Source organism: Alternaria ethzedia, assembly GCF_023757985.1.
Source record: "Alternaria ethzedia strain BMP 0044 chromosome Unknown scaffold_5, whole genome shotgun sequence".
Classification (NCBI taxonomy): domain Eukaryota; kingdom Fungi; phylum Ascomycota; class Dothideomycetes; order Pleosporales; family Pleosporaceae; genus Alternaria; species Alternaria ethzedia.
Window position 1 is genome coordinate 355,758 of NW_026056198.1, and position 25,712 is coordinate 381,469.

General features: G+C 52.7%; 11 protein-coding genes across 11 annotated transcripts; 5 read left to right on the forward strand and 6 right to left on the reverse strand.

Annotated features, from left to right (window-relative positions):
- Nucleotides 1-1,176: 1,176 nt before the first annotated feature.
- J4E87_002852 (uncharacterized protein) lies at nt 1,177-2,234 on the forward strand (the record flags this gene model as incomplete). The annotated part of the gene is made up of 4 exons (XM_049374486.1): nt 1,177-1,318; nt 1,366-1,457; nt 1,507-1,871; nt 1,919-2,234. The coding sequence occupies 4 exons, from the start codon at nt 1,177-1,179 to the stop codon at nt 2,232-2,234; spliced, it is 915 nt and encodes a 304-aa protein (XP_049235477.1).
- Nucleotides 2,235-3,499: 1,265 nt separating this feature from the next.
- On the forward strand, nt 3,500-4,692 carry J4E87_002853 (uncharacterized protein; the record flags this gene model as incomplete). Its single annotated transcript, XM_049374487.1, has 3 exons — nt 3,500-3,504; nt 4,033-4,254; nt 4,383-4,692. The coding sequence occupies 3 exons, from the start codon at nt 3,500-3,502 to the stop codon at nt 4,690-4,692; spliced, it is 537 nt and encodes a 178-aa protein (XP_049235478.1).
- A 942-nt stretch (nt 4,693-5,634) lies between these two features.
- J4E87_002854 (uncharacterized protein) lies at nt 5,635-7,339 on the forward strand (the record flags this gene model as incomplete). Its single annotated transcript, XM_049374488.1, has 4 exons — nt 5,635-5,754; nt 5,924-6,236; nt 6,345-6,726; nt 6,781-7,339. The coding sequence occupies 4 exons, from the start codon at nt 5,635-5,637 to the stop codon at nt 7,337-7,339; spliced, it is 1,374 nt and encodes a 457-aa protein (XP_049235479.1).
- A 411-nt stretch (nt 7,340-7,750) lies between these two features.
- On the reverse strand, nt 7,751-8,041 carry J4E87_002855 (uncharacterized protein; the record flags this gene model as incomplete). Its single annotated transcript, XM_049374489.1, has 2 exons — nt 7,751-7,905; nt 7,963-8,041. 2 exons carry the CDS (start codon nt 8,039-8,041, stop codon nt 7,751-7,753), a joined length of 234 nt encoding a protein of 77 aa, XP_049235480.1.
- A 1,512-nt stretch (nt 8,042-9,553) lies between these two features.
- On the reverse strand, nt 9,554-10,921 carry J4E87_002856 (uncharacterized protein; the record flags this gene model as incomplete). Its single annotated transcript, XM_049374490.1, has 1 exon — nt 9,554-10,921. One exon carries the CDS (start codon nt 10,919-10,921, stop codon nt 9,554-9,556), a length of 1,368 nt encoding a protein of 455 aa, XP_049235481.1.
- A 504-nt stretch (nt 10,922-11,425) lies between these two features.
- On the reverse strand, nt 11,426-12,037 carry ERV14 (COPII-coated vesicle protein; the record flags this gene model as incomplete). Its single annotated transcript, XM_049374491.1, has 4 exons — nt 11,426-11,518; nt 11,569-11,635; nt 11,691-11,846; nt 11,937-12,037. The coding sequence occupies 4 exons, from the start codon at nt 12,035-12,037 to the stop codon at nt 11,426-11,428; spliced, it is 417 nt and encodes a 138-aa protein (XP_049235482.1).
- Nucleotides 12,038-12,687: 650 nt separating this feature from the next.
- On the reverse strand, nt 12,688-14,060 carry J4E87_002858 (uncharacterized protein; the record flags this gene model as incomplete). The annotated part of the gene is made up of 4 exons (XM_049374492.1): nt 12,688-12,821; nt 12,873-13,419; nt 13,469-13,870; nt 13,926-14,060. The coding sequence occupies 4 exons, from the start codon at nt 14,058-14,060 to the stop codon at nt 12,688-12,690; spliced, it is 1,218 nt and encodes a 405-aa protein (XP_049235483.1).
- A 500-nt stretch (nt 14,061-14,560) lies between these two features.
- BNA4 (kynurenine 3-monooxygenase, mitochondrial precursor) lies at nt 14,561-16,112 on the forward strand (the record flags this gene model as incomplete). The annotated part of the gene is made up of 3 exons (XM_049374493.1): nt 14,561-14,666; nt 14,724-14,938; nt 14,985-16,112. 3 exons carry the CDS (start codon nt 14,561-14,563, stop codon nt 16,110-16,112), a joined length of 1,449 nt encoding a protein of 482 aa, XP_049235484.1.
- A 1,254-nt stretch (nt 16,113-17,366) lies between these two features.
- Nucleotides 17,367-18,179, forward strand: J4E87_002860 (uncharacterized protein; the record flags this gene model as incomplete). The annotated part of the gene is made up of 3 exons (XM_049374494.1): nt 17,367-17,406; nt 17,457-17,763; nt 17,816-18,179. 3 exons carry the CDS (start codon nt 17,367-17,369, stop codon nt 18,177-18,179), a joined length of 711 nt encoding a protein of 236 aa, XP_049235485.1.
- Nucleotides 18,180-18,716: 537 nt separating this feature from the next.
- Nucleotides 18,717-20,011, reverse strand: J4E87_002861 (uncharacterized protein; the record flags this gene model as incomplete). Its single annotated transcript, XM_049374495.1, has 5 exons — nt 18,717-18,760; nt 18,820-18,998; nt 19,070-19,578; nt 19,637-19,655; nt 19,716-20,011. The coding sequence occupies 5 exons, from the start codon at nt 20,009-20,011 to the stop codon at nt 18,717-18,719; spliced, it is 1,047 nt and encodes a 348-aa protein (XP_049235486.1).
- Nucleotides 20,012-22,021: 2,010 nt separating this feature from the next.
- J4E87_002862 (uncharacterized protein) lies at nt 22,022-25,675 on the reverse strand (the record flags this gene model as incomplete). The annotated part of the gene is made up of 8 exons (XM_049374496.1): nt 22,022-22,322; nt 22,374-22,702; nt 22,754-24,189; nt 24,253-24,335; nt 24,416-24,686; nt 24,738-25,277; nt 25,332-25,415; nt 25,480-25,675. The coding sequence occupies 8 exons, from the start codon at nt 25,673-25,675 to the stop codon at nt 22,022-22,024; spliced, it is 3,240 nt and encodes a 1,079-aa protein (XP_049235487.1).
- Between the last annotated feature and the right edge of the window lie 37 nt (nt 25,676-25,712).

The following is a 25,712-nucleotide window of genomic DNA, read 5'->3' on the forward strand; positions in this document are numbered from 1 at the left end:
GACTTGTTCCATGCTGTCACTTGGGGCAATGTCGCGCTAACACGCGCGTCCGTGCGTCTGGGTCCACCATTCACGCTCACACGAGATATCTCTACTACGTCCCAACCACCTCATCCAAGAAAAAGAGCAAGCGCCCTAGAGCTCACGTTGACGTTAGGTCATCTACTTTGCATGTTCTTATGTTAATGAAGGCTGGAGACTTGTTAGGGTTTTCCGTGTATCAAGTGCAACCACACAACTACGCTATCATTCTAGTCTCATGGGACAGCAGTAGACTGTGTTTCAGTCATGTTCTCTGTTCTCTATCATAAGCTCTCTTCTTTCAAAGGACCTTGGAAACGTGGAAAGCATCAATTCGGACATAAAGTCCACCCTACTGACCTCGGGAGGGTCGGATCCTTGGCTAGGGTCAGATTCAAGGAAACGCGTGCAAGCAAGGCTGACTAGGCTTCAAAGAGCGCGTTATTCTGTCAGCTGAGAAGCTTCGTCGATCTGGCCTCTGCCAAAAGAAAGCAGTACTTAGGTAGTCAAGCGGGCCCGAGCTGCAACGAGCGATTGAGTTTCAGCTTACTTTGTATGCTTTCTAGCGTGCGGTCTCTAGGCATGTCCTGAGAGCCAGAAAATTTGCGCAGAACGCCTGAGTTATCTGTTTGGCATCTTCAATCTAATGTCTTGTGACAGCGACATGTTCCGTGGTCGTGCTTTCTTGATGGACTGGTTGTGAACGCATGGTCCGTGCGTACCAACTTGAGTGAATTCCAATGCAGCTATATCCAGCCCTCGCGCTGGATTCCTCGATCAATCACGAATCACCTAGTTTTCGAGTAGCTTCGCACTATTCATCAATCATCTCACAGCTCATCATGGTTGTTTCAGGGACGCATGCGATCGAGACAGGCCAGCAAGGGTCAGCACGCGGGGAGCTTCGATCGACGTTCTTGCCCCGCCGACTAGACCACTTGCAGCGACAAACGGTCCGTGCTAAGCGGGGTTGCATATCTGGGGAAGGAGAGCTACAGACGTGACGCGGTGCTTGGGCACGAGACTATAGTAGCTACCCCTCTCAGCTGAGACAGCTTCGCTCCTTCCTACTACTCTCTCCTCCAACAACTTCATGCTCACTTCAACAACTTACTCAATCCATTTCAACTCACATCCTACTCCAAATCATTCACAATGAGTGCAATCGCTGACAGCACCGATGGCCCTGTCGAGCAGGTCAAGGTGCTGTTTGCCCTGTTCCCGGGCTACAACACGCTCGACGTGGCAGGTCCGCTTGAGGTCCTCAGTCGCTCTCTCCAGGACTCCAAGGACAAGTGTAAGCCTAGGAGTTCAGTCAATTGAATGTTTGTTGACACTCCACAGCTAGCAAGGCCTTCAACTGCCAATTCGTCGGCACTGCTGCTGCCATGACGTCCGTCCAGGGTCTCACCATCAAAGCGGACATGGACTACGATGTAAGCATACCCGCGAGAAGCAAGGAACCTATGCTGACATCCATCTCAGGACGCCAACGACGAGCTTGAGGACTTTGACGTCGTCATTGTCCCCGGTGGTGAAGGTGTCTTTGAGGTCCTCAAGAACAAGTCTGAGCCTCTTGGGCTCCTCACCAAGTACGTCGAGCTCCAGGAGAAGAGTCCCAGCAAAGAGCGCACCATCCTCGCTATCGACGTCGGTGCTCTGCTCCTCGCTCAGCAGGGCATGCTCGAGGGCCTTGCCGCTACAACCCACCCAGACTACTACGTCCGTCTCGAGACCATCTGTCAAGATGCGGCTAGACGCGACATGTCGGAGCGTACAGACGTCATGGAGGAGCGGTACGTCGTGAACAACGCCCGCTTCGACCTAGGCGAGAACCCCGACGACAACCCGTAAGTAGGCCTTAGATTGCGGTAGCGTGTAACGCTCACCAGTACAGGTACATCATCAAGAAGTCGCGTGAGCCGCCGAGCGCTCCCGAAGGCACCAACATGGGCCATGCTCGCAGGAAGTCGATCGCTCGCAAGGGCAGCAACGCTTGGCGCGACTCTCGCCGCCGCGAGTCCATCGCTCGACGTGCTTCCATGCCCCTGGGCGGTATGCGCGTCATCACCACTGGCGGTGTGACTGCTGGGCTCGATGCCAGTCTATACTTGGTGGGTTCTTTGGCTTCGCACGACTCGGCTCTGGAGGTCGCTCGTGCTATGCAGTATTCTTGGGTCAAGGGCGTTACGGTCGATGCGATCGATGTTTGAGCTACGGCTCCCGCGCGACAAGCGAAGGCGTTTACGAGAAAGGGTTGAACGGAGATCTGAGAAGGTCATCTGGAACATGTCGGGAATCATAGAGATTTACCACGACGAATCATGTGAGGATTCATTCGAGAGTATGTAAAGAATCAAGAAATTCTAAAAGAGCTTTTCGGGGGTGTGAGGTGTCGTTGCGAGATGCGGCCGTGCCAGTGCGAAGCTCAAGCGTCTCCACAAGCTCCACAACAGGCGGACAACCGATCTTCCGCTCTTTACCTCACCGTTTCCCACAGGATCTGCATCGCAATTCGCGCAGCCGTCAGTCTTATTTGCATTGGCCTGGTTACAGCCTTCCTCATGACGCGTCTGTCATCTCAAATCAACGATTGCGCGGCGGGACCGGTCTGTCTCGGCCAGCTTTCCACAGCCGTCGCAGCTCGGGAAATCCCATTCACATTGCTAATCACAGCGTCCACCACTTCCGTGCATCAAGTGCACACTAACCCTCGCGAACCAGAACTATACAAAAGTCTAAGACTTTTAAGGTTGTGAGATCACTAACGCATATGCAGTGATAGTCGTCTCATACGGAAGCGTGTGAGCCACTGGACGTCGGCACGCAGTCTCGTCACAGTAATCGACGGACTTTATCCACGGGCGTAGTATGTCGAACCTGGCATCTCAAAGCGTTCAAACGAAGCAAGCTCTACTCTCCGTCTCGTCGACCTCGACACAGCGCAGTGCAAGCTCGATGTTAGGCCAATCCCTAGAAAAATATGCCGACCACGCTGTCCACATGATCGCTACGGGTTCTTAAACATCATGCTGGCAATTGAAGGGTTTTTCCTTCGATTTCGCTATGTCACAAAGCCCACAGACTCTATCTAGACGTCGTTCTCAAGCTCACTGTGCCCCGTCTGACTGAGTCTTGGAGAGCTGCTACCAAGAACCCGTCGATCGTCGCTTGTCCACTCGAAGACTCTGACGCTTTGACTGGCTTAGCATCATGGCCGCTCTTTCCAGAGTGGGCTTCTAGCCATAGTCATCCAGTGTCTCAGTATGCCTGAGCTCTTTCAGTACGCTTACATGGTCGTGGGCCTATCATCTCCATCGCCTGCCTGCCATCTAGCTGATTCTGGGCGTGATCCTACGATGATTCAGCAGACAGGCACAGCACGAACTCTTTCTTAGCGCCAAGAATCGCCGAATGTGTAATGCTACCATCAGATCTCGTTCTCCGTTGGGTGAAGCGACGGATTTCCCGCCCCCGCATGAGGTAAGCAGCAACCGAAGCGCTTCGTCCCGAACCAATCGCGGAACATGTGATGTCAAGACTGATGCATAAAGATGGAGCTGTCTTAGCAGCCAAGTCTTTATCATCCAGGTCACTTCGGGATTTTGTCAACTTTCTGCTGCGATCGTCTAGTTGTTGACTTCGTATCTCACCTAAGAAGTCGCCCTGTAAGGACATGCTGCCCCACTCTGGGCTCTTCATCGCTCTCGTCTGGCGTGACTGAGACAAGGCCGCATCGAAATTCCAGTTGGAGCCAGTAGGAGTGACAGAAACTCCATTGCTTACTGGAGAGATTCTGAGTGCCACCCAGGTAGGACGAGCAGAAGGATTACGACTACGTCGCCAAGTAAAAAGCCGTTGCTGAACGACGGGACCTATCACACGGTCACATACGAAACATACAGGACGCCTATAGACGACATCGACGGGGATCGTGAACAACAGAGGCTGGGGAACATAGTCAACGGAAAACAATAAATACCCCCTCATCTTCCTGTTCTTTCTTCGCAGAATGACAACACGCAACCTGAACGGCAACTGGATTGACACTCTCCGAAGACAATACGTCTACGACCTGAAAGACGACTCTCCCCATCCCATTAAATACCTTCTTTACAATCCCCACAAGAAACAAGACTTGTACTTTGTTATCCCCAACAAGATCGAAGAGCCGCAACTCAGACGCTCTCTTGTCAAGTATCACCTGTCTACCAAGGGTACCTCAGTCGTCGAGTGGGAGAACGAGCACATCCAAATCATCTACCACCCTCGATACGCAAAAGAACTACGCGAAGCCGACCAATCAACCAACACAGAAGACACCCAGAACGAATCACCAACTCCCGAACAGCAAACATGAGGTTCACCCTCGCCACCGCTCTTCTTCTCCTCGCTCCCGCGCTTATCAAGGCCTGGAAGTTCGAGGTCTTCGAAGAAGACTGCATCACCTCTACTGACTTCAACGAGGGGGACGACGATGTAGAGTGTGAGGATACTGCGGAACCTCACGGCTGTTTCCGCATCTCCGAAATGGGTAGCTGCGAGATTTTCTTCCATGCCGATGCTGATGAGTGTGAGGATGGTGAGGTCACTATGTCGTACACCGCTACGGACCAGGATCGCGATATCACGCCTGACTTTGAGTGGAACAACTGGAGCGTTCAGTGCTAGATTCGAAGACGGACTACCGTCATGGAGTATTGAAAGCTGAGGTGTGTTTGGTCCGGTGGACTGTCCAATCGCTAGATACTTTACCTAGGTTTTTCGTGTTTCTTTAAGTTTTGCTGTAATAGCATGCCAATCGTTAGAAACATACTACAATCGAATCTGTACAGATCTAGAGTGTTGACGCAAACGTCGTAAAGTCAGTGTTAACGCTGAAAACCACAGGAACGGAGTGTAGACGAAGCCGTCCGATCATTGCATGAGTGCGCTGCAATAGGTGGCAGGCGTTTAGTACTACTTGAGATTCTTTCACTTTTTGGTTTGTTGAGATGATCAAAAGATTGATCGGTAAACTTCATGCAACGTGCGCAGTATCTGTTCACTTCAACGTCACCTGGACCACGACGACGCTCAAGGCCTCCATGCCGTCTTCACGAGCGCTGCAATCAACGGATTCCGGAACCTGCCTAATCGGGACGTTCCACCTCACGCTAGTGGACACTGACATGACCAATCACAACCACGAAGTGACAGACCCGCCTAAACTTACCCTTCCCTGCACGCGTCTTCCCCAACTCAACCGCTATTCCTTGGCCACGACGAACCTAGGCAAGCCACAGATGTCGCAACACATGGGCGCAATGATTGGACAATGGATGTTCATCACGTCTTCTTCGCGACTGGAGTGTCTTGGCTCCTGCGCGTCTGTCTGTGCATGATGCGTACGCCCAGCATCAATTCCTCTCGAGGATACCTAGGTATAGCCGTCTCTCTCTTAACCCGACTGCCCACATCACGATCATACGCATGAGGTGACCATCATCAATGCCTCTCCAATCCCTCATAAGTTCGCTTCGGCGGCGCAGTCATCGCGCCGCTCCTCCTCCAGCGCACTTGCAAGCCAATACCGAGAAAATCCAATGGCGTCTCGTCGAAGTGTTTACTCGCATGTGGGATCTAGGGTTCACTGCCTTTGGAGGGCCACCTGTGCATTTCCAGATTCTGCATCGGAGGTTTGTGGAGGGAGTGGGATTTCAGGGTGGGAGTAAGTGGTTGGATGAACAGACTGTGAGTATGCGCGCACGTGGTAGTGATCTCAATGGTATCAATACGAATGAACTGGGTTTCAAGGAAGAGCTAGGAAATCTTCTTGAGACCGGATGAGAAGACGGAGAGACAAACCACTCCCTCGACTACCTCTACAACAGAATGCCGCGCAACTAACAGCACTCCCCAGTATCAAGAACTCTTCGCAATCTGCCAAGCACTCCCCGGCCCCGCGTCTACCAAAATGTGCTTCTGCATTGCCCTCCTCCACGCGGGTATAGTCTCCGCCGTCTTCGCCTTCCTCCTCTGGAGTCTCCCCGGCGCAATCGGCATGTACGGTCTCTCACTCGGCGTGCAAAAGATGCCCGAACGCCTCCCGCCCATCGTTTACGCCTTGCTCTCTGGTCTAAACGCCAGTACCGTTGGTATTGTCGCATTGGCTGCTGTTCAACTAGCTGAAAAGGCTATTAAAGACCGTGTAACACGTATCTTGGTGATTTTCGGTGCGTGTGCGGGGTTGTGTTATAACGCACTTTGGTTCTTTCCTGTGTTGATTGTTATCGGTGGGCTGACGACGGTGGTATGTGATATTTGGCTGGGCAGACGCGTAGGTAAGATGAGAGCTGCGTATCTTGCTAAGAGGAGAAGAGCGAGGAATGAACAAGGTGATGCGGAGGAAGTTTCGGCTACCACGCAAACCATACCTATTGAACTTCAGCGGCCGGAAGCTGTGAAGAGGAGGGTCGGGACGGGTAGCTCGACTGATCGTATTGTGCCTGAGCGAGAAGAGGCGGGTCGGGATCATGCTGGAGAGCATCCGGAGGTTGATGATGTGACTGCGACGAATGAGCTTGTGGCTGATGTTAAGACGCATAACATCTCGGTCAAGGTTGGCATGTCGCTCATCGTGGGGTTCCTCCTTTCTTTCATCGTCGTTATGGTTATCCGTGGTACGGTATCCAGCACCCGGTCTTTCGATGTTTTCTCCAACATGTAAGCCCCTCGTCCACCCACCCAGCTCTCCCCCACTAATCTCACACTGCACAGGTATCTAGCCGGCACCATAATCTTCGGCGGCGGCCCCGTAGTAATCCCCCTCCTCCGCTCCTACGTCGTAGACCCAGGCTGGGTGTCGCCCCGAGACTTTCTCCTGGGCCTCGCCATCATCCAAGCCTTCCCAGGCCCCAACTTCAACTTCGCAGTATACCTTGGCGCATTGGCCATCGCCTCAGCTCCTGCTTCTACACCGACTATCGTGGGCGCCCTCCTTGGTTTCATTGGCATTTTCTTTCCTGGTATTGTGCTCGCAGTGGGTGTGCAGTCTATCTGGCAGGTTATGCGCACCAAGGCTTGGGTGGCTAGTTTGCTAAGAGGTATCAACGCGACTGCTGTGGGGCTGGTGTTCACGGCTGTGTACAGGCTTTGGGAGATTGGTTATTTGACGCCGGAGAGCAGTGATGGGAGGAGTTTAGCAGACGAGCCGTGGTGGGTTGTTGTTGCTGCTATGGCATATGCGGAGACGGCTTGGTTTGGTGTGCCGCCTGCTATAGCGATTATCATCGGCGCTGTTCTGGGACTGGGATGGTATGGGGCAGTCGGCCATTAGGAGACTCATTCGCTCGCACTTCACACTAATTTCCGTTGTGCGAGATGATGTAGGACAAGACACAATATGTGTATGTGTTGTTTGGACTATCTGTTGTACAAATACTAGATAAGAATCATACCAAAGGGAATGATTAGGGGAGATGCAACCCAATAAAAGGACCTCGACCCGCCAGCAAAAACATATACTTAAGAAATTTGGGCCCGAATTTGGGCGAAAAGAAGTACCAGCAAGCAAGCCAGTAGTATACGCCCTCAGCACCGAAGCCTTGACCCTCTTGTAACCAACGAATCCCAGTCCGAACGCCATAACATGCCGGTAAAAAATCCGAAGGAAAGCAGTAGTAGCACAAAAAGACATCGCGATCTCCATCCGGGCATGAGTCACGCCGCTAGACGACCAACATCTCGCCTAATTGTAGTAACCACCATTCGGCGCGGAAGTAGACGTGTTCGGGTCGTTGATCTTTCCGCCTCCATTGTGAATGACTGGCGGGTTCTTGTATGATTTGCTGCGTGACGAGCTACCGGAGTTTGTGTATAGGCTCGATGAGGCGGCAGAGTAGGCTGCAACAGTGTTAGAGTCATACCTTTGAGGTGATCTGATAGGAGTTGACAACGTACATGTGGAGGATGTCGAGGGACGGGATGCGTAGGCACCCTTGCTCTGGCCGTAGGAGCCGTAAGATGAGCTGGACGACATGGTTGATTGGCGTTGAGAGTGTTGGAGGCGTTTGGATGCCAGTTGTGATTCGAGAAGATCAGATGAGTGATCGGCGTGTGTTGTGTGATAGACGGTAATAGAGTTGTATGGGTTGTATACGAGACGACAAGGGCGTTTCGTGATCGTGATCCAAGGTGGACTGTTGACTGAAGACCAACACGAGGACGACTGTGACTCTTCTCGAAAGATGCTTGATATGACTGTAGATAATTGATCGATTGACTGATGAAGAGAAGAAAGAAAGCAACCACCTACCTCAACCCACGACTATTTATTCCAGGCAGACAGTACCTGAGGCCGCCAACCTACAAAGACTCACCACTCGCAACCGTTGACTGTTCTTTTTCGCCATCGGAGTTCTCCTAACGCTCAATGTAACGCCGTTGCCTGAATAGCTGGGCTAGGCGCGTGGTCGAGGTGAATGACTGCGCGATTGCGATGATTCACACGCGTGGCTATGTTCACCTCGGGACAAGTCCTGAGGCAGGACACGCGTGCGCGCGAATCAGCGATTAGGCTGCACTTCCCGTTCACCATTTGACCTGCCAAGAGCAAGAGTCATCATAAGCGGGTGCGGATTTACCGAAGGAACCAGTTCAATCGGCGTGGACTAAGATCGGGTCACGGCTAGAAAGGGTCGAGGTGGTGACTCGCATGGCGCAAAGGGCGTACGCGTTGCAGCAGCCATCTTCTCCTGCAAGGCACATCAAGCGAATCGAGCCTATGGAAAGGCAGCAGGAAATCTGTCAGAGACGCGTTATCCAGTGACGTGCCTGACACCCCAGGCGACAGCGGTCCCCGAAATGGATAATGACAAAGCGGACAGGACTGGTGAACGAGAAAGTCACCGGTTGACCGAAAGAAGATGGGGTGTGGGGGCTGGGGGCAATGTAGGTGCCTGGAGCTATTGCAGGCAGCATTGCAAAGCATTCACCGTGATGCAACGGTAAAAGAGCCCATCGGCGGCGTCCGATAATGAAGATAGGGGCACGGAAGAGAGAAAAGGGCAGAGATGTCAAGGCAAAAGGCGGTGTTGTGGAGTAGGGCAGGAGGCGCAGTGGAAGGGTCCTGGTGCATGGCGGGGTTGTTGCATCAATCCGAGCAAGGCTGTTGCGAGGCTGCACGCCATTCACGTGGGTGTCCATTCCGCACTGACTCAGAGCAGATAGTTGTGGCGACTGCGCGGCTCTGGATTGCGCAACTGCGCATATGGTCCAGGTGTTTGCCAGCGCATAGCCGGTGAACTGCTGGAGAAGTCAGGACTGAACTGCTCGCCAACTACGCATGCGCAGCACGGTGGGTCAAAGGACGTTGTTAATCTCCAGTATGCCAACGCAGAGCCGGTGAAGCGTCGGAGGCATAGCATCCTGGACGTGTGACATGGGTTGCTTATCGAGGCCGGCATACATGGGCAGCCGGTAAGTCAAAATCGTCATCAATTGGTATCGAATGCATTGGGTATCGCTATATCCGCTCCCTCAACCTCGTCGTCTAATCATACAATCTCAGAGCACCATTGAGATCACCAGCAACCACCTTGCTCGACTCCCTAGGATGCCACTGTACTGACAGCACAGGCGCATCGCTCGCTGGAATCTTATGGTACATCTTGCACGTCTTCCAGTCCCAGAAGCACAAGAAACCTCCACTGTCACCCGAGCTGATGAACTGCCCGTCTGGACTGATCGCCACATCTGGTGCATATCCAGCCACATTGTGCCCTCTGTAGCTCTTCTTTCGGTTCTGTCGGAAGCGGTCGGTAGAGCTGTATACGGTGATCTGGTTGTCGGACGATTGGAAGGCAACGTATTTGCCTGAGGGGTGAGGTGATGAGCGGACCATGGAGAACATGTACGGTTCGGCGATGAACTTGATAGGTACGGGAATGCCGTATTCCCACGCGCGTAGGGACTTGTCGTCTGATGTGGTGATGAAGCGGCGGTTCTCGTCGCAGAAGGTGATTGTGTTGACAGGCCCCAGATGGTGGTCGTATTCCTGCACCATCTCTCCGCTTCTTGTGTCGTACTGTAGGATCTTTTTGTCGCTCATACCAGCCAAGAACTCGTGTGGTGTACTGGGGTTGATGCGCACCACGTGCGGCGTCTTTCCAGTCGTGAACTTGTTCAGACACTTTCCTGTCTCTGTGTCCCATAGCTTCATGAAGCGATCGTAACTAGCTGATATGAACTGTGTGCCGCTGGGGTTGAAGTCGATGTCAACAACCGACTTTGTATGCCCAGAGTATGTCCGCAGGAGCTCGCGTTGGTGGTAGACGTCCCATAGCGCAATCTTCGAATCGGCGGATGCGGAAAGTAGGAGATGGCCGCTGTCAGGCATGAAGCGAACCTGAGTAATCGACTTGGTGTGGTATTTGTAGGTGTGGATCAGCTTCTTCGGTATGAAGTTCTTGGGCTCGTAATCGCCGGTGAGTTTGATGTCGAGATCTGTGGGCACATGCATGTACGTCCGGCCCTGGTAGTCGTACTGCTGGCTGCCAACAAACTCGCTCGTCTCGCCCTCGGCTTCGGTATCGCGGTAGTCTGTGCCGGTGAGCTTCTTTTGCGCGGGCGCAGCGTTGTCGACAATCTCGTCTTCCTCGTAAACTATTTCCACTTCAACGTCCGACCCGAACTCGTCGTCTGAGGCAGCGTCTGGCCTCTCTTCCTCATACTTCGCCCATGGCCCCTTGTATGCGCCGGCGCCAGTCACGACGCTCGAATCGCCCTTGCCTTCTCGCTTTCTTTTCTTCGACCCTGCGCCGCTCTCGATGGCGCGCTGACCCTGGCGGAAGGTGTGGTCGCTGATGTACGTCTCTGCAGCGAACCCAGTTGGCACCCTGCCCGAGCCGCCGGCGGGCATTCTAGCTGTTGTGGAGATAGGTTAAGGGTCGCGTAGTGTGTGAGATCTGGCGACGGTGTCGATACTGGGGTTCGACAAGGCTGAAAGGTGGATAGCGCGGAGTGTCGGATGCGAAGTTGTAGATGGAAGCTTCCCAGCTCACCAGAAAATGTGGGTGACTGTGCACGGACCACAACCCGACTATGCATTGCGTAGTTACATGTGAAAACTATGGTGCATTTACACGAGGCTAACATAACGCTATCATACCCCATAACTCGTTTAACCCCTCCTGGGTGAATTCCCAATCCCAAACCTGTCGCTCCAGGTATCCCGCATTATCCTAATCCAACAATCATGTCCTCCGCTAGCAATATGCGCACGCGTGGCTCGCTTCTCCGAGCCGGATATCAAATGTTTCTATCCGTTAATTTTCAGCCGTCCCTGGATTCGGTCTTCGTAGCCCACTGTAATCAGTACAACCGCGAATATAGCTACAACCAAGACCAAGGGCGCAGTCTCCACCTAGTGAGACTCGTCGCGGATGAGGGCGACAATCATGCTGTAGAGGTAGAAGAAGAACATGAGCAGATGGAAACCCAGCTTGATGAAGGATTCCTGTGTGGCTGTTAGCCTATCGCCATATACTCGGTATCCTCTCATCGTACCTTCTTGTGCACATTGAGCTTCCTGAAGATCTCCGTTGCGTCCAACAGATGCTGGTTCTCAAAGATCCTGTGACTGTCAGCATTGTCCTTATTCCTTGGTATAGTCCGGCCCTGCTACGTACTTCTTTCCGTTCCATGCCAACAGAGGTAGGTTCAGGATCAATGCGATCCAGTATCCGTTGATGAGGAATAGGAAGGTCAGGAAAGCGTGAACGGCGGCCTCGGGGATGATGTAGGTGTTCAGGCGGTTGCAGAGATCGATGGGGTTGATGTAGTCACTGGCGCAAAATTAGCATGTGCCGATCAAGGTACGGGCCGTATCGCGTAGATTGCTACGCCATGGCATTGTATGCCTGGGGTTGACTCACCATTCCAGATCGCTGTACATGATAGTAAAGAAGACTTGTAGGAACAGGTTGACGGCATTTATCAGCACCGCCAACAGGTACAACCATGCTTCGCCAGTCATTGTGGGAGTGTCGTGTGCTGCGTAGCACGGCTTTGGCGTATAGAAGGTTTAAAATAGACTAGCGAAGTCGCCAGCAGACACCTGGATACGAATGGACAGGTGGTCGACAGAGGTTCAGCACTCGGATGCGGTCGTGTGTTTGCAGGCTGCCGAGCTAGAACGCGGGAAGCTAGCTCGTGCGCGGGGCCTGGCTAGAGGTTGTGATGACGTGGGTGAGCGGTGGGGTTACACGACGGTGATGCGACGGTAGAGTCTTGAGTAATAACGTCGATTGCGAGGTCGCTGAAATTCTGGCGGGCGTTGGGCAGAGATGTTTGGATGACGTTGAGGCGGAGACACGAGTTGCTTCCCTGGACAGCGGGCAGGCACCACCACTAGCGTCATTCGCCTCGCTTGCAGGTGTGCGTTGAGCGGGCCAACACCGTCCGACCGAAGCTTGACCGAAGGTTGGTGATCTCACAGACGGCCGAATTGTTTCGTCGAAACGAAACGAGTTGTGCAAGCTATGACTGCCAATAACATGAACATCACTACAGACCGCCATCACGCGAATGCTGATGAAACTCAAAAGCCTCGTGCTGTTGAATCACGCTATGCGTACTCCGAGAAAGTATCGCATAGCTATGTTATTCCCAAGTGTCCAATCATCCTCAAGCAGCTGCCTTCGCTTCGCCATTCGTTTCACCGTTTGTGGCTCCCGGCATCGGTACCGGACCACCTGGCGAATCTGGCAGTCTTGCCGTCAAGACCTCCACGCCATCCTCTGTTACGAGTAGGGTGTGTTCTGTAGCGTGTTAGTCATGAGTGGACACATTGATGCATCTGCGGGGCTTACCAAATTGCGCTGTCAGAGAGCCATCCTGCGTGACACTCGTCCATTCGTCTGGCCATGTCTTGTCCCTATGCGAACCAACACTAATCATAGGCTCGATGGTGAAGCACATGCCGGGCTTTGCCGATCCAACTGCCTTGTTCTTCGCGTAGTGAGGAACATTAGGTGCGCAATGGAAGAGCTGGTTGACGCCGTGTCCGCAGTATGTCCTGATGACGCTGCAATTCTTGCTCTTTGCGTGCTTCTCGATGACGTTTCCGTATTCACGGAACAGTGTGCCTGGCTTGACGATCTCGATGGCCTTTTGTAAGCACTCTCGTGCTGTCTCGGTGACGCGTACAGCATCGGGGTTTGCCAAAGCCTTGTCTCCAACGTAGAACGTCTCGTTCAGATCCGCGTGAAAACCGCCATGGTAGACGGAGATATCGATGTTCAGAATGTCGCCGTCTTTGAGTACGCGTTGGTCAGGGATGCCGTGGCAAATGACCTCGTTCAGCGACGTGCATACGGACTTGGGGAAGTGGCAGTAGTTGAGGGGCGATGGGTAAGACTATTGCGGTTAACAAGACTTTCTGAAACCCTGACATTGTCGCTCTTACATCACGCTCGACAGTAGCCTTGTGTACGAGCTCGTCGATGTGGTCAGTGGTGACACCAGGCACTGCGGCTCTTCCTGCAATGTCCAGAATCTCGCGCCCGTACCGACACACCTTGCGCATCGCATCTTGCTCCTCCTTGTTCAGAATCGTGATCTTATTCCTGTTAACAAACACCTGCTCCGAGCGCGGTATGCCGTCCTTCGCGTAGTCTGGGTGTCTTATGTGCTTCGGGACTTCGCGTCGCGGCGAGAGCGGGTATACGGGTCTGAGGGCGCCGGTGTACGAGTAGGTAGGGAACGGGTTGTAGTGGCCGGTGGCTGGATCCGGGTGAGAAACTACTTTCGGCGTAAAGATACTTTGGAGAATACTACTTTGTGACTTGTGCTCCTTCTTGTGCTCAGCCTAGAGGGCCGTTAGATTGTTTTGTCTGCAGTGTAAGAGCAGTCTCACTATGTACCCAGTTGCGCTTGAAACAATCCTGCGAGCAGAAATAGTTCTCTTTTCCGAGCTTCTGGCAGTTCGGACATTGAAGAGAACTCGCATCGTTCTCGCAGTCTTTGCCTGCGCACTTGCGCGGGGCGTCTGTGGCCATCGCGTGCGGTGGTATAGGGCGTGTAGAGGGTGTGGTCGAGGCGGAGATGGCCTGGTATTCACGTGCACTCTAATGTACAGCGTGCAAGGAGCCTATATGGGCAAGGCAACGGTTTGCGCACGGAGGAAGTGGTGGACTGCGACTTGCGTTCGTCCCACGGCATCGTCAAGTCGGAATTCGTGCAGGGGTCCAGGCCGCCGGCCGCCGATCACCGATTACTAAGTAGCCAACTTGAACCAGAGCTCGCGCTTACCCGTTCCAGTCTTGACGTGCATCATCTGCCCTACTTTGCCATCATATCTGACTCTTTGGATCCCTGGTAATGGTTTGATAATTTTCACCCGTGTCTCGCGTCTCCCTCGTTTGCGGACGATGTATTTCCACCCTTCTTTCTTTCTTCCTCCTCTTACTCTTCAACTCCCACCACGCCGCTTCTGAGCACAGACCAGTGAACCAACCATCTTTTTACTCCACCTTTTCCACATTACCTCCGTACCACCATGACCCAGAAAGTAGTTGTGGTCGGAGCCGGGCCAGTAGGCTCTTTGGCCGCGCTTTATGCAGCTGTACGCGGGTTCGAAGTAGATGTCTACGAGCTAAGAGCAGGTGAGATAATGATCTGTAAACCATCTCGGTGCTAGCGAGTGACCTAACGCTAGCCAGATCTCAGAGACCCCAACACCACACCTTTAAACTTCTCCAAATCTATCAATCTTGCTTTGTCGGAGCGAGGTATTCACTCCCTTCGCAAGACCGGACTATCCGATCTTGCAGATGCAGTCTTGGCAGAGACCTTCCCCATGCATGGCCGCATGATCCATATCAGGAAGAATGGAGAGTATGTTCGACAGCCACAGATCTACGATGCGAGAGGAAGAGTAAGTATATCGTCGTCGCTTATCTGACTCGTGCTGATCAAAGTAGAGTTTATTAGCAATGGACCGGACGGGTCTGAACAAGACCTTGCTTGACCATCTAGAGGCCATGCCCAACGTCAAGCTCATGTTCAACCACAAGTTGGTCGGCGCAGATTTCCGGAAGAAGACCGCATGGTTCGAGCATCGTACCAAGTCTCCCGAAGAACAGGGCGACGAATTCGAAATCAACTTCGATCTCATGATCGGTGCCGACGGTGCACACTCGGCGGTGCGATATCACTTGATGAAGTTTGTGCCAATGTCGTTTCAGCAAGAGTACATCGACAAACTCTGGTGTCAGTTCAACGTTCCAGTCACACCGGACGGCGAATTCAGAATACCTCCAAACTACCTACACATTTGGCCCCAGGACGAATCTATGTTCATCGCTCTCCCAAACCTAGACAAGACTTTCACATCAACGCTTTTCTTGACCAGGGAAGGCTTTGAGCAATTAGACGCGTCTGGAAAAGTGGTCGAGTATTTCAATGAGAAGTTCCCCGGCGTGGTTCCAGATCTCATCACCGAGGACGATCTCCGCAAGCAGTACACATCTAATCAGCACCTGCCTTTGATCTCGATAAAATGTACACCGTATCACTACGGAGATTCTGGTGTTATCTTAGGAGATGCGGCCCATGCCATGGTACCATTCTACGGCCAGGGAATGAACGCTGGACTGGAAGACGTCCGCGTTCTTTTCGACTTCATCGACAAGTATCCCAACGATCGATCAAAGGCACTAGACGAATACACCAAGGAGCGCACTCCTGACGCACACACCATCAACGATCTTGCCGATGGGAACTATCGCGAGATGGCAAGCGACGTCAAGAAGCCGCTATATCTACTGCGAAAATGGGTAGAAGAGCAACTCTATATCTACGTCCCGAGCATTGGCTGGGCCACACAGTATTCACGAGTCACGTTCAGCAACATGCGATATTCCGAGGTTCGGCAAGCGGCACAGAGGCAGGCCAAGATCCTCAACGGCGTGGCCGGTCTGGTGCTGGCTTCTGTTGCTGGTACCGCTTATTGGTTCGCGCGATCTGGTGGCGCACAGCACGCGAAAATGGGCATCATGAGATCGATCTGCGTCGTTGCGCAGAAGATGCAGAAGCTCACGGAAGGTTGAGCAGTACTTACCATGGTAACACCATGAACCAAAATTCATGCACGAGCTGTAACAACACATGTTTCTATTATGCTGTATCCTGTTATCGAGACTAACGATCATCAACACCGCGTATATAACGATATTGCGCAAGCGATACACGTCATCATTCCTCGCAGAACCTCTCCGACGTTTTCAGGATTCTAGCTCACTTCATAGACCCCGATGCCGGCGGGTTCAACACCAGGAAGAAAGATGTCAGGGCGAAGCGTTGATGGACCGACGGCGACTGCTTTGTTCACATCTTTGTATGATACAAAGCGAACATCAATCTCGACAACCCCTCGCCATTTACGAGGGTCTCATAGTATGACGGGCTTGGCCGCGCCACACGCGACTAGCCACGTGAACTCCGCGTGGATGTCTTGCCCCACAAGCGAGATGTGGGGAAGCGATTCGGAGCGAGATGCATACAGTGGCGCTCGCTTGTAGTACCATCCGCCTTCGACATGTTACATCTGGGGTACATCCTGTCAATACGACTCGACATCACGATAATCTCGCTTGCGCATATCCGTGAGCAGTGCTCTTGTCTTTCAGCCTTTGCAACGCAATTGATCATCGCTTTCTTCGATTTGCATTTCCGCTCCCTGCTAATCCGGGGACGTAGACATCGCCATAATCGTATCCATGCTTCCGGGGGCGTGGCAACATATCTCCACTTGATCGATACACAAAGCCATCTATCCTCACTATACACACTATGCGGGTAAATACACGAACCTCTCACAGCCAACACAACGTCATCCTTCCTCCCTTTGCGACCTTCCACAAAAAGCACATCTTCCGTATTCGCATGGTCACAGCCACCAAAGAGAGTTCGACGCTGGCTTGGAGTAGTAATCGGATGCATTCCTGTGGATGTTGGCCCACATTCCAGAAGCCTTTGAACCTCACATCCGGGTTGTGATGAAGTCAGTCACGCGTGGCAGTAAGGTCTTAACCTGGATAAGGTGGGTTCTATTCTAGTCTATCTTGCACGCGTGCTTGTATATCGCCGCTTTGTACTTTACACTGTGGGCCTCGAGTGGATGGATCTCAGGCGCGGCATCTTGGCGAGCGTGTATGGGTTTTATTAAGGTATCTTGTTGCTCCAGGACTTTCTTGTCACACGTAGAATATCTTTTGTTCCTTTTTTACCTTCATATTTTGCGTGCTTTGCGATAGCGCTGCTGGACAACTACGCGCAGCCTGAAAGATTGACAATTGAACAAGATGCGCTTTGCCTTTGGTCTTGCGGCTCTAGCTAGCCTCGGTGAGCATCGCAATTCAACACGAACAGCGCTTTCAACTGACACCATGTAGCTCAAGGCTGGCCTACATCAGAGTCGCAACATCTAGCGCCTCGCGCCGTAAGCTACGTGGACTCAGAAACTGGCTTCACTTTCTCTGAAACCAAAGCGGCCGCGACACTCTCGTCGAACATCATCTACCGCATAGCGCAACCCGCCAATGTGCCAGCGGGTCAACCATACGACATTGTTCTTCAAGTTGTCGCGCCCACCGCTCTCGGCTGGGTTGGTCTCGCCTGGGGCGGTAGCATGATCCGCAACCCCCTTACAGTATCGTACCCCAACGGCCAAAAACCAACCGTATCCTCACGATGGGCCACGTAAGTCGTGCGACCCCAGTAGCAACCCACAGAATGCTAACACCCAGCGTAGCGGTCACTCCACACCCCAACAATACACCTCAGCAACCTACACGCCCCTCACAACCGGCAACAAGTCCAACAACACGCATTGGCAATTCACCGTCAAATGCACCGGTTGTACGACGTACACCGGTTCCTCCGGTGCTGTGCGCATCGATCCCAACAGCAGTAGCAAGCGCTTTGGTTTCGCGTGCTCGCAGAGCAAAGTCTCCAACCCGTCTTCGACCAGCGCATCGATTCCTGTGCATGATGTGTACAATTATATCACGCATGACTTTACCGCGGGTGCGAATCAGAACTTTGAGGCATTGTTGGCTCGGAATGGGGTTGCGAGCGCGGGTGGGATGGGGAATGCTACCGAGATGATGGTGTAGAGGCGGGAAAGGCGGTGGACTTGGTAGGGCTTGTAGATATTGTTGGGGCTTTTGTGGAGTATATATCATAGAATGCTAGAATTTCGTCTCTCCTCGAGAATTGTGGGTGCTGCTGTGTGCATATGCCTAGAGGCACGCGAAGCGATCAACGAGGCAGTGACATGGCGTACGACCCCAAGTCTGCACACGAAAAGCCAGGGCCGGGATTTTGGTGCCTTCAATGCTCGAGGATAAGCTGACCGTGTCACACCGATGATGATACTTCCTGTCATTCATGACAAAGCGGAAGACAATGAGTGGAGAGACACGTACGGTATTTAGTAATCAGTAGCATCGTGAACAGGTTGCATTCCGAAAAACTTGACATTCGCCACATAACGTGCACGTGGATTCTCTTCTCCGATCTAAAAGATTATACAACGCAATGCCAAACGAGTGCTACTCTCAAAGCACCACACCTAACAACTCTGACTAACGAAGGTCTTGACAGCCACTATACGAAACTAGCCATGATAGCCATATGGCGACAGCCAACGTCTATGCCTTGATGGCCATGTCACCGAGCGGCATCTCCTTGAGCCCTGTGTTGTACATGTTAGCTACACGTCGCATGGTTGCATAACAAAGAAGTAAAACTTACAGCCGTCAACGTCCTCAGGAGCTTGTTGCTTCTTCTTGCAAGCATTGTATTGCGCGGGCTGCTGGACGGTAAGACCGGCTTTGGGGCAGGCGGTGTTGAGGTTGCAGTTGTTGTCCATGGCCTTTTGGAGGGAGTCGCCTTCCCATCCGAAGACGTAGTCACCATGCGCAGCAGAGCCGCTGAAGAGAGAAGTCAGTGATGTGTTCGTCTACCAACAAGGAGTCTATATGGAGATGACTGGAAGACTTACCCGATGTTCATGCTGTATACGAATGGGTCGCTGCCATCGGTGGGCCACAAGCTCTTGTCGGCGAACTTGTTGACATCCCACATGAGCTCGTACATGATCTGAGGGAGCTTGACGGGATGGGTAGAAGGGCAAGCGCCGCCACCATTAGCACCAGCGCCCTGGCCATAAGCGACGTGTGCCTGATGATCTGGGGAGTCGAGGTTCTTGCCATCCCAGCAGGTGGGGAAGATGATGGTCTGACGGATGAGCTTGCACTTGGGGTCTTTGGGAATGGCGACAGTGTCGGAGCCTGAGCAAGGCGCGCCACCAACGAAGGTACTCTCGGAGGGAGAGGTCCAGCAGCGATGGCAGATGTTAGAGAGCTTGACCTTGCTGGGGTCGGTATTGGTGGCTGAGCCGGCGAGCATGCGGAAGCCCTTCTTGAAGGCAGTGGTCTTTCCGCTGGGGATGTAGTAGACGTCGAGACCGCCGTCATTGATGAGCTTTCCTTGTGGTCCACCGTTTCCGATCTTGGCTTGGGGTTAGTGACTTTCTCGATTGTGATGCGTTAGCTAAGAGGTTACGTACCTGAGGCACGCGAATGTATCTAGAAGGAGGTCAGTGCATGTTTCACACCCAATGGGTACATAGTGTTGTAGGTACTCACGTTCCGTTCTTTGCCTTGAAGAACATGACTGCGGTCCAATAATTCGACTTATCCTGGACAAAGCTGCAGGAAGTGCACTTGGACATCTGCGCGATGTCGTTGGAAGGGTCCATCGTGATGTTGAAAGCGTCACCTCCGACGATCTGATGAAGATGTGGTGTGTACTTTACGCCCGGGTTGACGAGGGGGTCTGTCCGCTCCACGACAAGCTGTGAGCAAGCAAATCGCAGCATGTTCTGCGCAGCGGCATGGCCTGCAAGGGCCGTGGCCGCAGCGAGGAGGGTAGCCCAGTGCATCGTGACTAGTGGTCGTGATTTAGTCTTTGTGAGAATGTGCGTGATGGCAGAGAGAATGAGTGATGATGAATGTAGAGGCACAAAGATCGAGGCTTCAACCATGTCTCCTAATAACCTCTCTTATAACGAGACCGCCGAAGTATTCGCCTGATTAGTGATGTCCACGAGGACAACTGCCGGACCACGGGGAAATCCTGATCGATCGTTGCTGCAAAATATGGGGTTAATCTAAGGTGGTATAATGATTGGGTTAGAAAGCTTTGCAGCTCAAATTGTCTACCCACTTCGTATGACGACCCAAAGAATGGTGAACTCTGGAATGTGCACTGAAAAGGTCATTACAGCTTATCACGCCCGCTGTCGAATCAGGCTGCGGATCTGACCATGGACAAGCCCGGAGGTGCGGATGCAACCTCTTGGTTTGCCGCCCAAGATATTGTGCCCGTGACTTTGGAGGTAAAGCGCCCGTATGCTACATGCTCCAAGACACTTGGCTTCTACCTGTACGATATGTATGCTAGCAGTGTAGTGAGCGCTGGGCCCCTCTCGCTGACTGGAGCTATCGAATTCGGGAAGATGTGATGCCATCTCTACGTAAAGTTTGGAGGATGTCCCAGGAAGTTTAGGGTCGTAGAGCGCGCCTAATTGTGAAGATCATCGCTGTCAGCTTATCATCGCTATCGGCGTAAAATCGTTCTTCTCGCTCTCAACCCCAGAGTGTTAAACATTCCAATTCGAGAAGGCTCAGGCGTGGGATGAGGATCAGCATCATCGCTCAAATGCTAAAGTTAGCCAACCGCTGCTGGCCCAGACCGCCTACGTGGCAGGCGCGCTTTGCACGCTCCGCAGCTTTGAGCCCTTATGAAGGATAGTCGCTAAGTTTGCGGTGAGGTTGACCAAAATAGGGGAGGATTTGGAACCCCACGTTGATGAAGTTGGGTCATGTGGGAGGCGCTTTTGGGCCTCCATGGCACTGCCAGCAGCTTCGGTAGGACATTGATGCCGATGTGGTGAAGAGGCGTGGCGATGGGCTCGAGAGGCTGAGCCTTACCCAGCATGATCTGGCACTCGAATTGAACATACTATATGCCATGAACTCAGAAGAATGCGGCAGGCCACTGGTTCCGCTGCTAGCACCTCTGTACTGTACTAGATCGTGTAGACGGATCATGCATCAATGGGTGACGCAAGAGGTGTTTGGACTGACTTGTGTCCCGATGCAGGATGTTTCAGACAACTTGCATTCATAGATGGCATCGGCGGTCTCGAGTGGCGCGTCATCGCTGGCTTGCGGATGGTTGAGGTCGTCGAAGCAAGGTTTGGCGAAGTCTGCGGGGCGCTTTCGCTTGGCGCCTTGCTACGGAGCAGGCACCAACGCTTTCAGCGTCGCGTGGAAAATCATCCGCAGACACCACACTATTCCTCTTCCATCGCTATACTCATCTATCCTTTGTTACACACACATCAGAATATGGAACGGCCACCTTTAGCCGCTCTGCATGTGGCCAAGCCTGGATCTGCAGTCTTCCTTTATGAGGAACTTCATATTGCAAGGTGATACGATTGGTGCCAGCTGACTTCGACCCCTTGCTCTCAATAACCGGCATTTCACCGTTGAGCCACGAGATCCCTCGTTGCGCAAGGCGCATTAAAGTCCGTGTGGGGTATCGCATGGAAAATTGCCGATGGCCAGGGTCGTGCATCTACAGATATTGCGGCTGAAGTGGGAAGTGGCACACTGCATTGTGGGACAGTCGAATGTGTGGAAAAGAGGCGTGGCTCTGGATCATATTGCTGATGAATAGAAAGAAAAGGTTGGGCTCTGTCTGCTTGCAGACTGATTGCGTGTGCCAATTCACACGACACCCCCCATCTAATCGACACTGATATAACAAGCCTTCTCAACTACGCTACTGTTGCAAGTAGGCCAATGGCTTCCGAACTGAATGGCCCGTTTGAACTAAGAAAATAGGCCAAGGAAATAGTCTCCTCGGGTGGAAGGAAAGAGCATCACCAAGCAATCTTGGCGAGCAAGCCGTTGGGCCAAGTGCGCACACAGTACTTCCTTGACTCATCGAGGACGAGCAAGCCCATACCGAAAGCAGCCGGAAGGAACCAGTGCTCAACCGAGACAGTCCTGGTGTCGATCGTGTCTTGGAGGGCTGGAATGTAACAGAAGATGAAGACCACAACGATGGCGAAGATCATTGCAGGGAAGAGCGACCAGTTCTGAGTAGCCTTGTTGAAGATAGGCGGTTGCTGGAAGATGCTGAGTCTACGGGTGCGAGTCGCAAGTAGGTTGAACAGTTGCCTGTCGTCAAAGTCAGCTAGTTACTTAGTACACTTCCACATCTATACTTACATGATCACTAGTGTGACGAAGTAGATGCTCGAAGCTTCGTTGGCGACTTCGGTAACGAATTCAGGGTCGTATTGAGGATCGTAAACACCAAACTTCAACCACATTGCCGTGAACGGAACTCCTCTGCGCTGCATCCACCAGAAGCTCATGGTGAAGGCGAGGAAGCACTGCAGTAGACCGACAACGAAGTAGGCATGGAAGATGAGTCGAGCGTTGACCAGCCTGTCCTTCTTAGGGTTACGAGGAGGGCGAAGCATCACATCGGCCTCTGGCTTCTCATAAGCAAGCGTGATGGCGGCGGCACAGTCGGTAAGACAGCAGATGATGATCTAGACAAAGTTAGCTGACGCACGCAGTGTATTGAGATCAGATGTACTTACCATAAGGAAGGACGACAGGATCTGCGGAATACCGAATGCGACGTTGGTAACGACGGGCCACAGCTCACTGAAGCTACCGGCAGGAAGCAAATACACGATCGTCTTCTTCAAGTTATCGTAGACTAGGCGACCGTACTGAACAGCCTCAATGATGGCGGCGAACGAATCGAGAAGAACCATGTCGGCAGCTTCGATGGCAATGTCGGAGCCACTGCCCATAGCGATTCCGATGTCGGCAGCCTTGAGCGATGGCGCATCGTTGACACCATCACCTGTCATACCGACGATGTTGTCGTGGGCCTGGAACTCCTTAACGATACGAAGCTTCTGCTCAGGCGTCGTCCTAGCGAACACAATTTCCTGGTACTGGCAAAGCTGATCCCATTGCGCCGCGTTCAATGTAATCAGTTCGGGCCCACTCAACACAATTGACTGCTTCATAGTCCCGATCTTGCCTTCGCGGCCAAGAGCGCTGATGTCGTCGACCAAAGCAGAGTTCGAGATGATACCACACTCTTCAGCGATGGCCTGAGCCGTGAGCTTGAAGTCGCCGGTGACCATGAAGATGCGGATAGAAGCTCCCCGAAGAATACGAACGACGTCTGGAATCTCATCACGGGGTGGGTCCACGATGCCTACGATGCCGACGAACGTAAGGCCTTCCCGGGCTGCAACCAATACTTCCTTCTCATGGTTGGCGGAGAAGGGTACGATAGTCGGCTTGCGAGCGAGCAGTATGACGCGCTTGCCCTGCCGAGACCAGCTGTCTTTGACGGTGTCGATACGGAGGCGTTGTGCGTCGGTGAGCGGGATCTCTTCACCCTTCTCGTTCAGGATGAGATCGCATCGAGGTAGGAGAATATCGGGAGCTCCCTTGATCATGAGCGTGGCATTGTTGCTCGTCGGTGTCTGGTTCGCCGGTGTCATCAAGCGGACCATGAACTTGTTCTTGCTGTTGAAAGCAATCTCAAAGACCTTCTTCCAGTCGCGACGCAACTCAGCCACTGACCCAAGAGACTCTGAAAGACGAAGTATAGCCTGATCAGTTGCATCGCCGTTGATCTTGCGCTCCGCGATGGGAAGATGCATTGTAGCGGCATCAAATTCGCCGGAGTTGCAGAGACCGCCGAGCATGCGGACTTGATCCATGATGTTTGTCTTGGCCTTGGAGAGCACAGAGAGATTCTGTTCCGAACGAAAGACTGCCATCATATCACGAGCCGCATCCGTAGTGTACTCTTCGCCTGCTGCGTAAATGTCCGTGACGACCATTTTGTTCTTGGTCAATGTTCCGGTCTTGTCGGAACAGATCACCGAAACGGAACCAAGTGTCTCGACAGTCTTGAGGGACTTGCAAAGGATCTTGTTCTTGCGCATGATGTTCGCGACGATGGTCAAGCTCGTGGTAAGTGCGATGGGTAAGCCTTCGGGGATGACTACAGAAAGAAGAAAAAGTTAGCATCTGTACATGGAAAAAGACACTGCTGGGTAGTCCATACATGCAACAGCGCACGAGACGCAACTGACGATAAGAAGGGGTACGTCAATCCAAGTAGGATGAGATTTCCTCAGCCATGCAGCCCTGATATGCGTAAGTACAAAACCTTCAACTCATAGATAGCCAAGCATAGACATGTTGCTCGAGACCAGCCACAAACATACCAAAGAACCACGATGAGGATAACGACGCATGTGATGAAGAGTGAGATGATGAGCACAAAGCGTAGGATCTCCTTCTGAAGAGGTGTCATGCCAGTCTTGGGATCCGATGTAAGCTTTGCGATACGACCGAAGATAGTGTTGTCGCCAGTTGCAACGCACACGCCAAGACAGGCGCCCGAGATGCAATGGGTGCCTTGTAATCCGATGTTGTTGGTCTCGAGATAGTTGTCTTCGGTTGCTTCGATCGTAGCTGCGACGGGCTCGGACTCGCCTGGCGTATGTTAGTCCTCGTGCTCAAGAGATGTGTGTTGGTTTTACATACCAGTAAGGATTGCGCGATCGAACATAGAATCGCTGGATATATCAACAAATCGAACATCGGCGGGTAACTTGTTGCCCTGCTTGATAACGATGATGTCGCCAGGCACTAGATCCAAGGCCGAGATGCTAACGTGCGATCCGTTGCGTACGACAATGCACTGATCAGGCAGCATCGTTCCAATGGATGCCATCACTCTGCTGGTTGACCAGTCCTGCCATGCATTGAAGGCAGCCTGGATGAGCCAAACAGCGATCAGCACACAAGCAAGCGCCAGGTTTGCAACCGCTGGCGGTTTACCAAGAGGCTTCCATGCGACGAACACCAGGATGCCAGCAACCACGAGGATGCTACCAAACCCACCAAAGAAGTAGCCTATGATCTTCTTGAGTAGACCTGATGGAGGAGGTGTCATCTTGTTCTGGCCGTGTTCGCTAATGCGACGCTTGGCCTGATCGTCAGAAAGGCCCTGGTCGATGTCGACGGAGAGGCGGCGACACAACTCATGAACGACAAGTGTATGCCATTCGAGGTCTGCCAGATCTGTAGAGCTAGAGTTAGTGGACGTGCCTGTCATTTTACAGCCAACAGACTCACCAACGGCGGCCTTCTCCTTCGCTCTCTTCACTTCATCCTGCTTCTTATGTTGATCTTCGTCGATCTCGATGGAAAGAGTGCGGTCTGAATGTTCGTATCAGAAGTCAGTGAACGTCTCACAAGCAGGTGATAGGGGGCAGCTACTCACAGGTGATGGGAAGTGCAGTCTCCGGCTGTACAGTGCGCGCTCCTCCGGCACTGCGAATGGAAAGGCTGCCCACACTTGACCGTCGTGACAGATTGCGCTCATGGCGACGCTCGTGGGTCGCGTATCCATCCTCTTCGTCCGGAAGGCGTAGCTCTCCGAAACGGACGCGAGGAGCGACCTTTTCTTCGTGATCCATGTGCGAACCTGTGGAAAACACAGATCGATACCGCGGG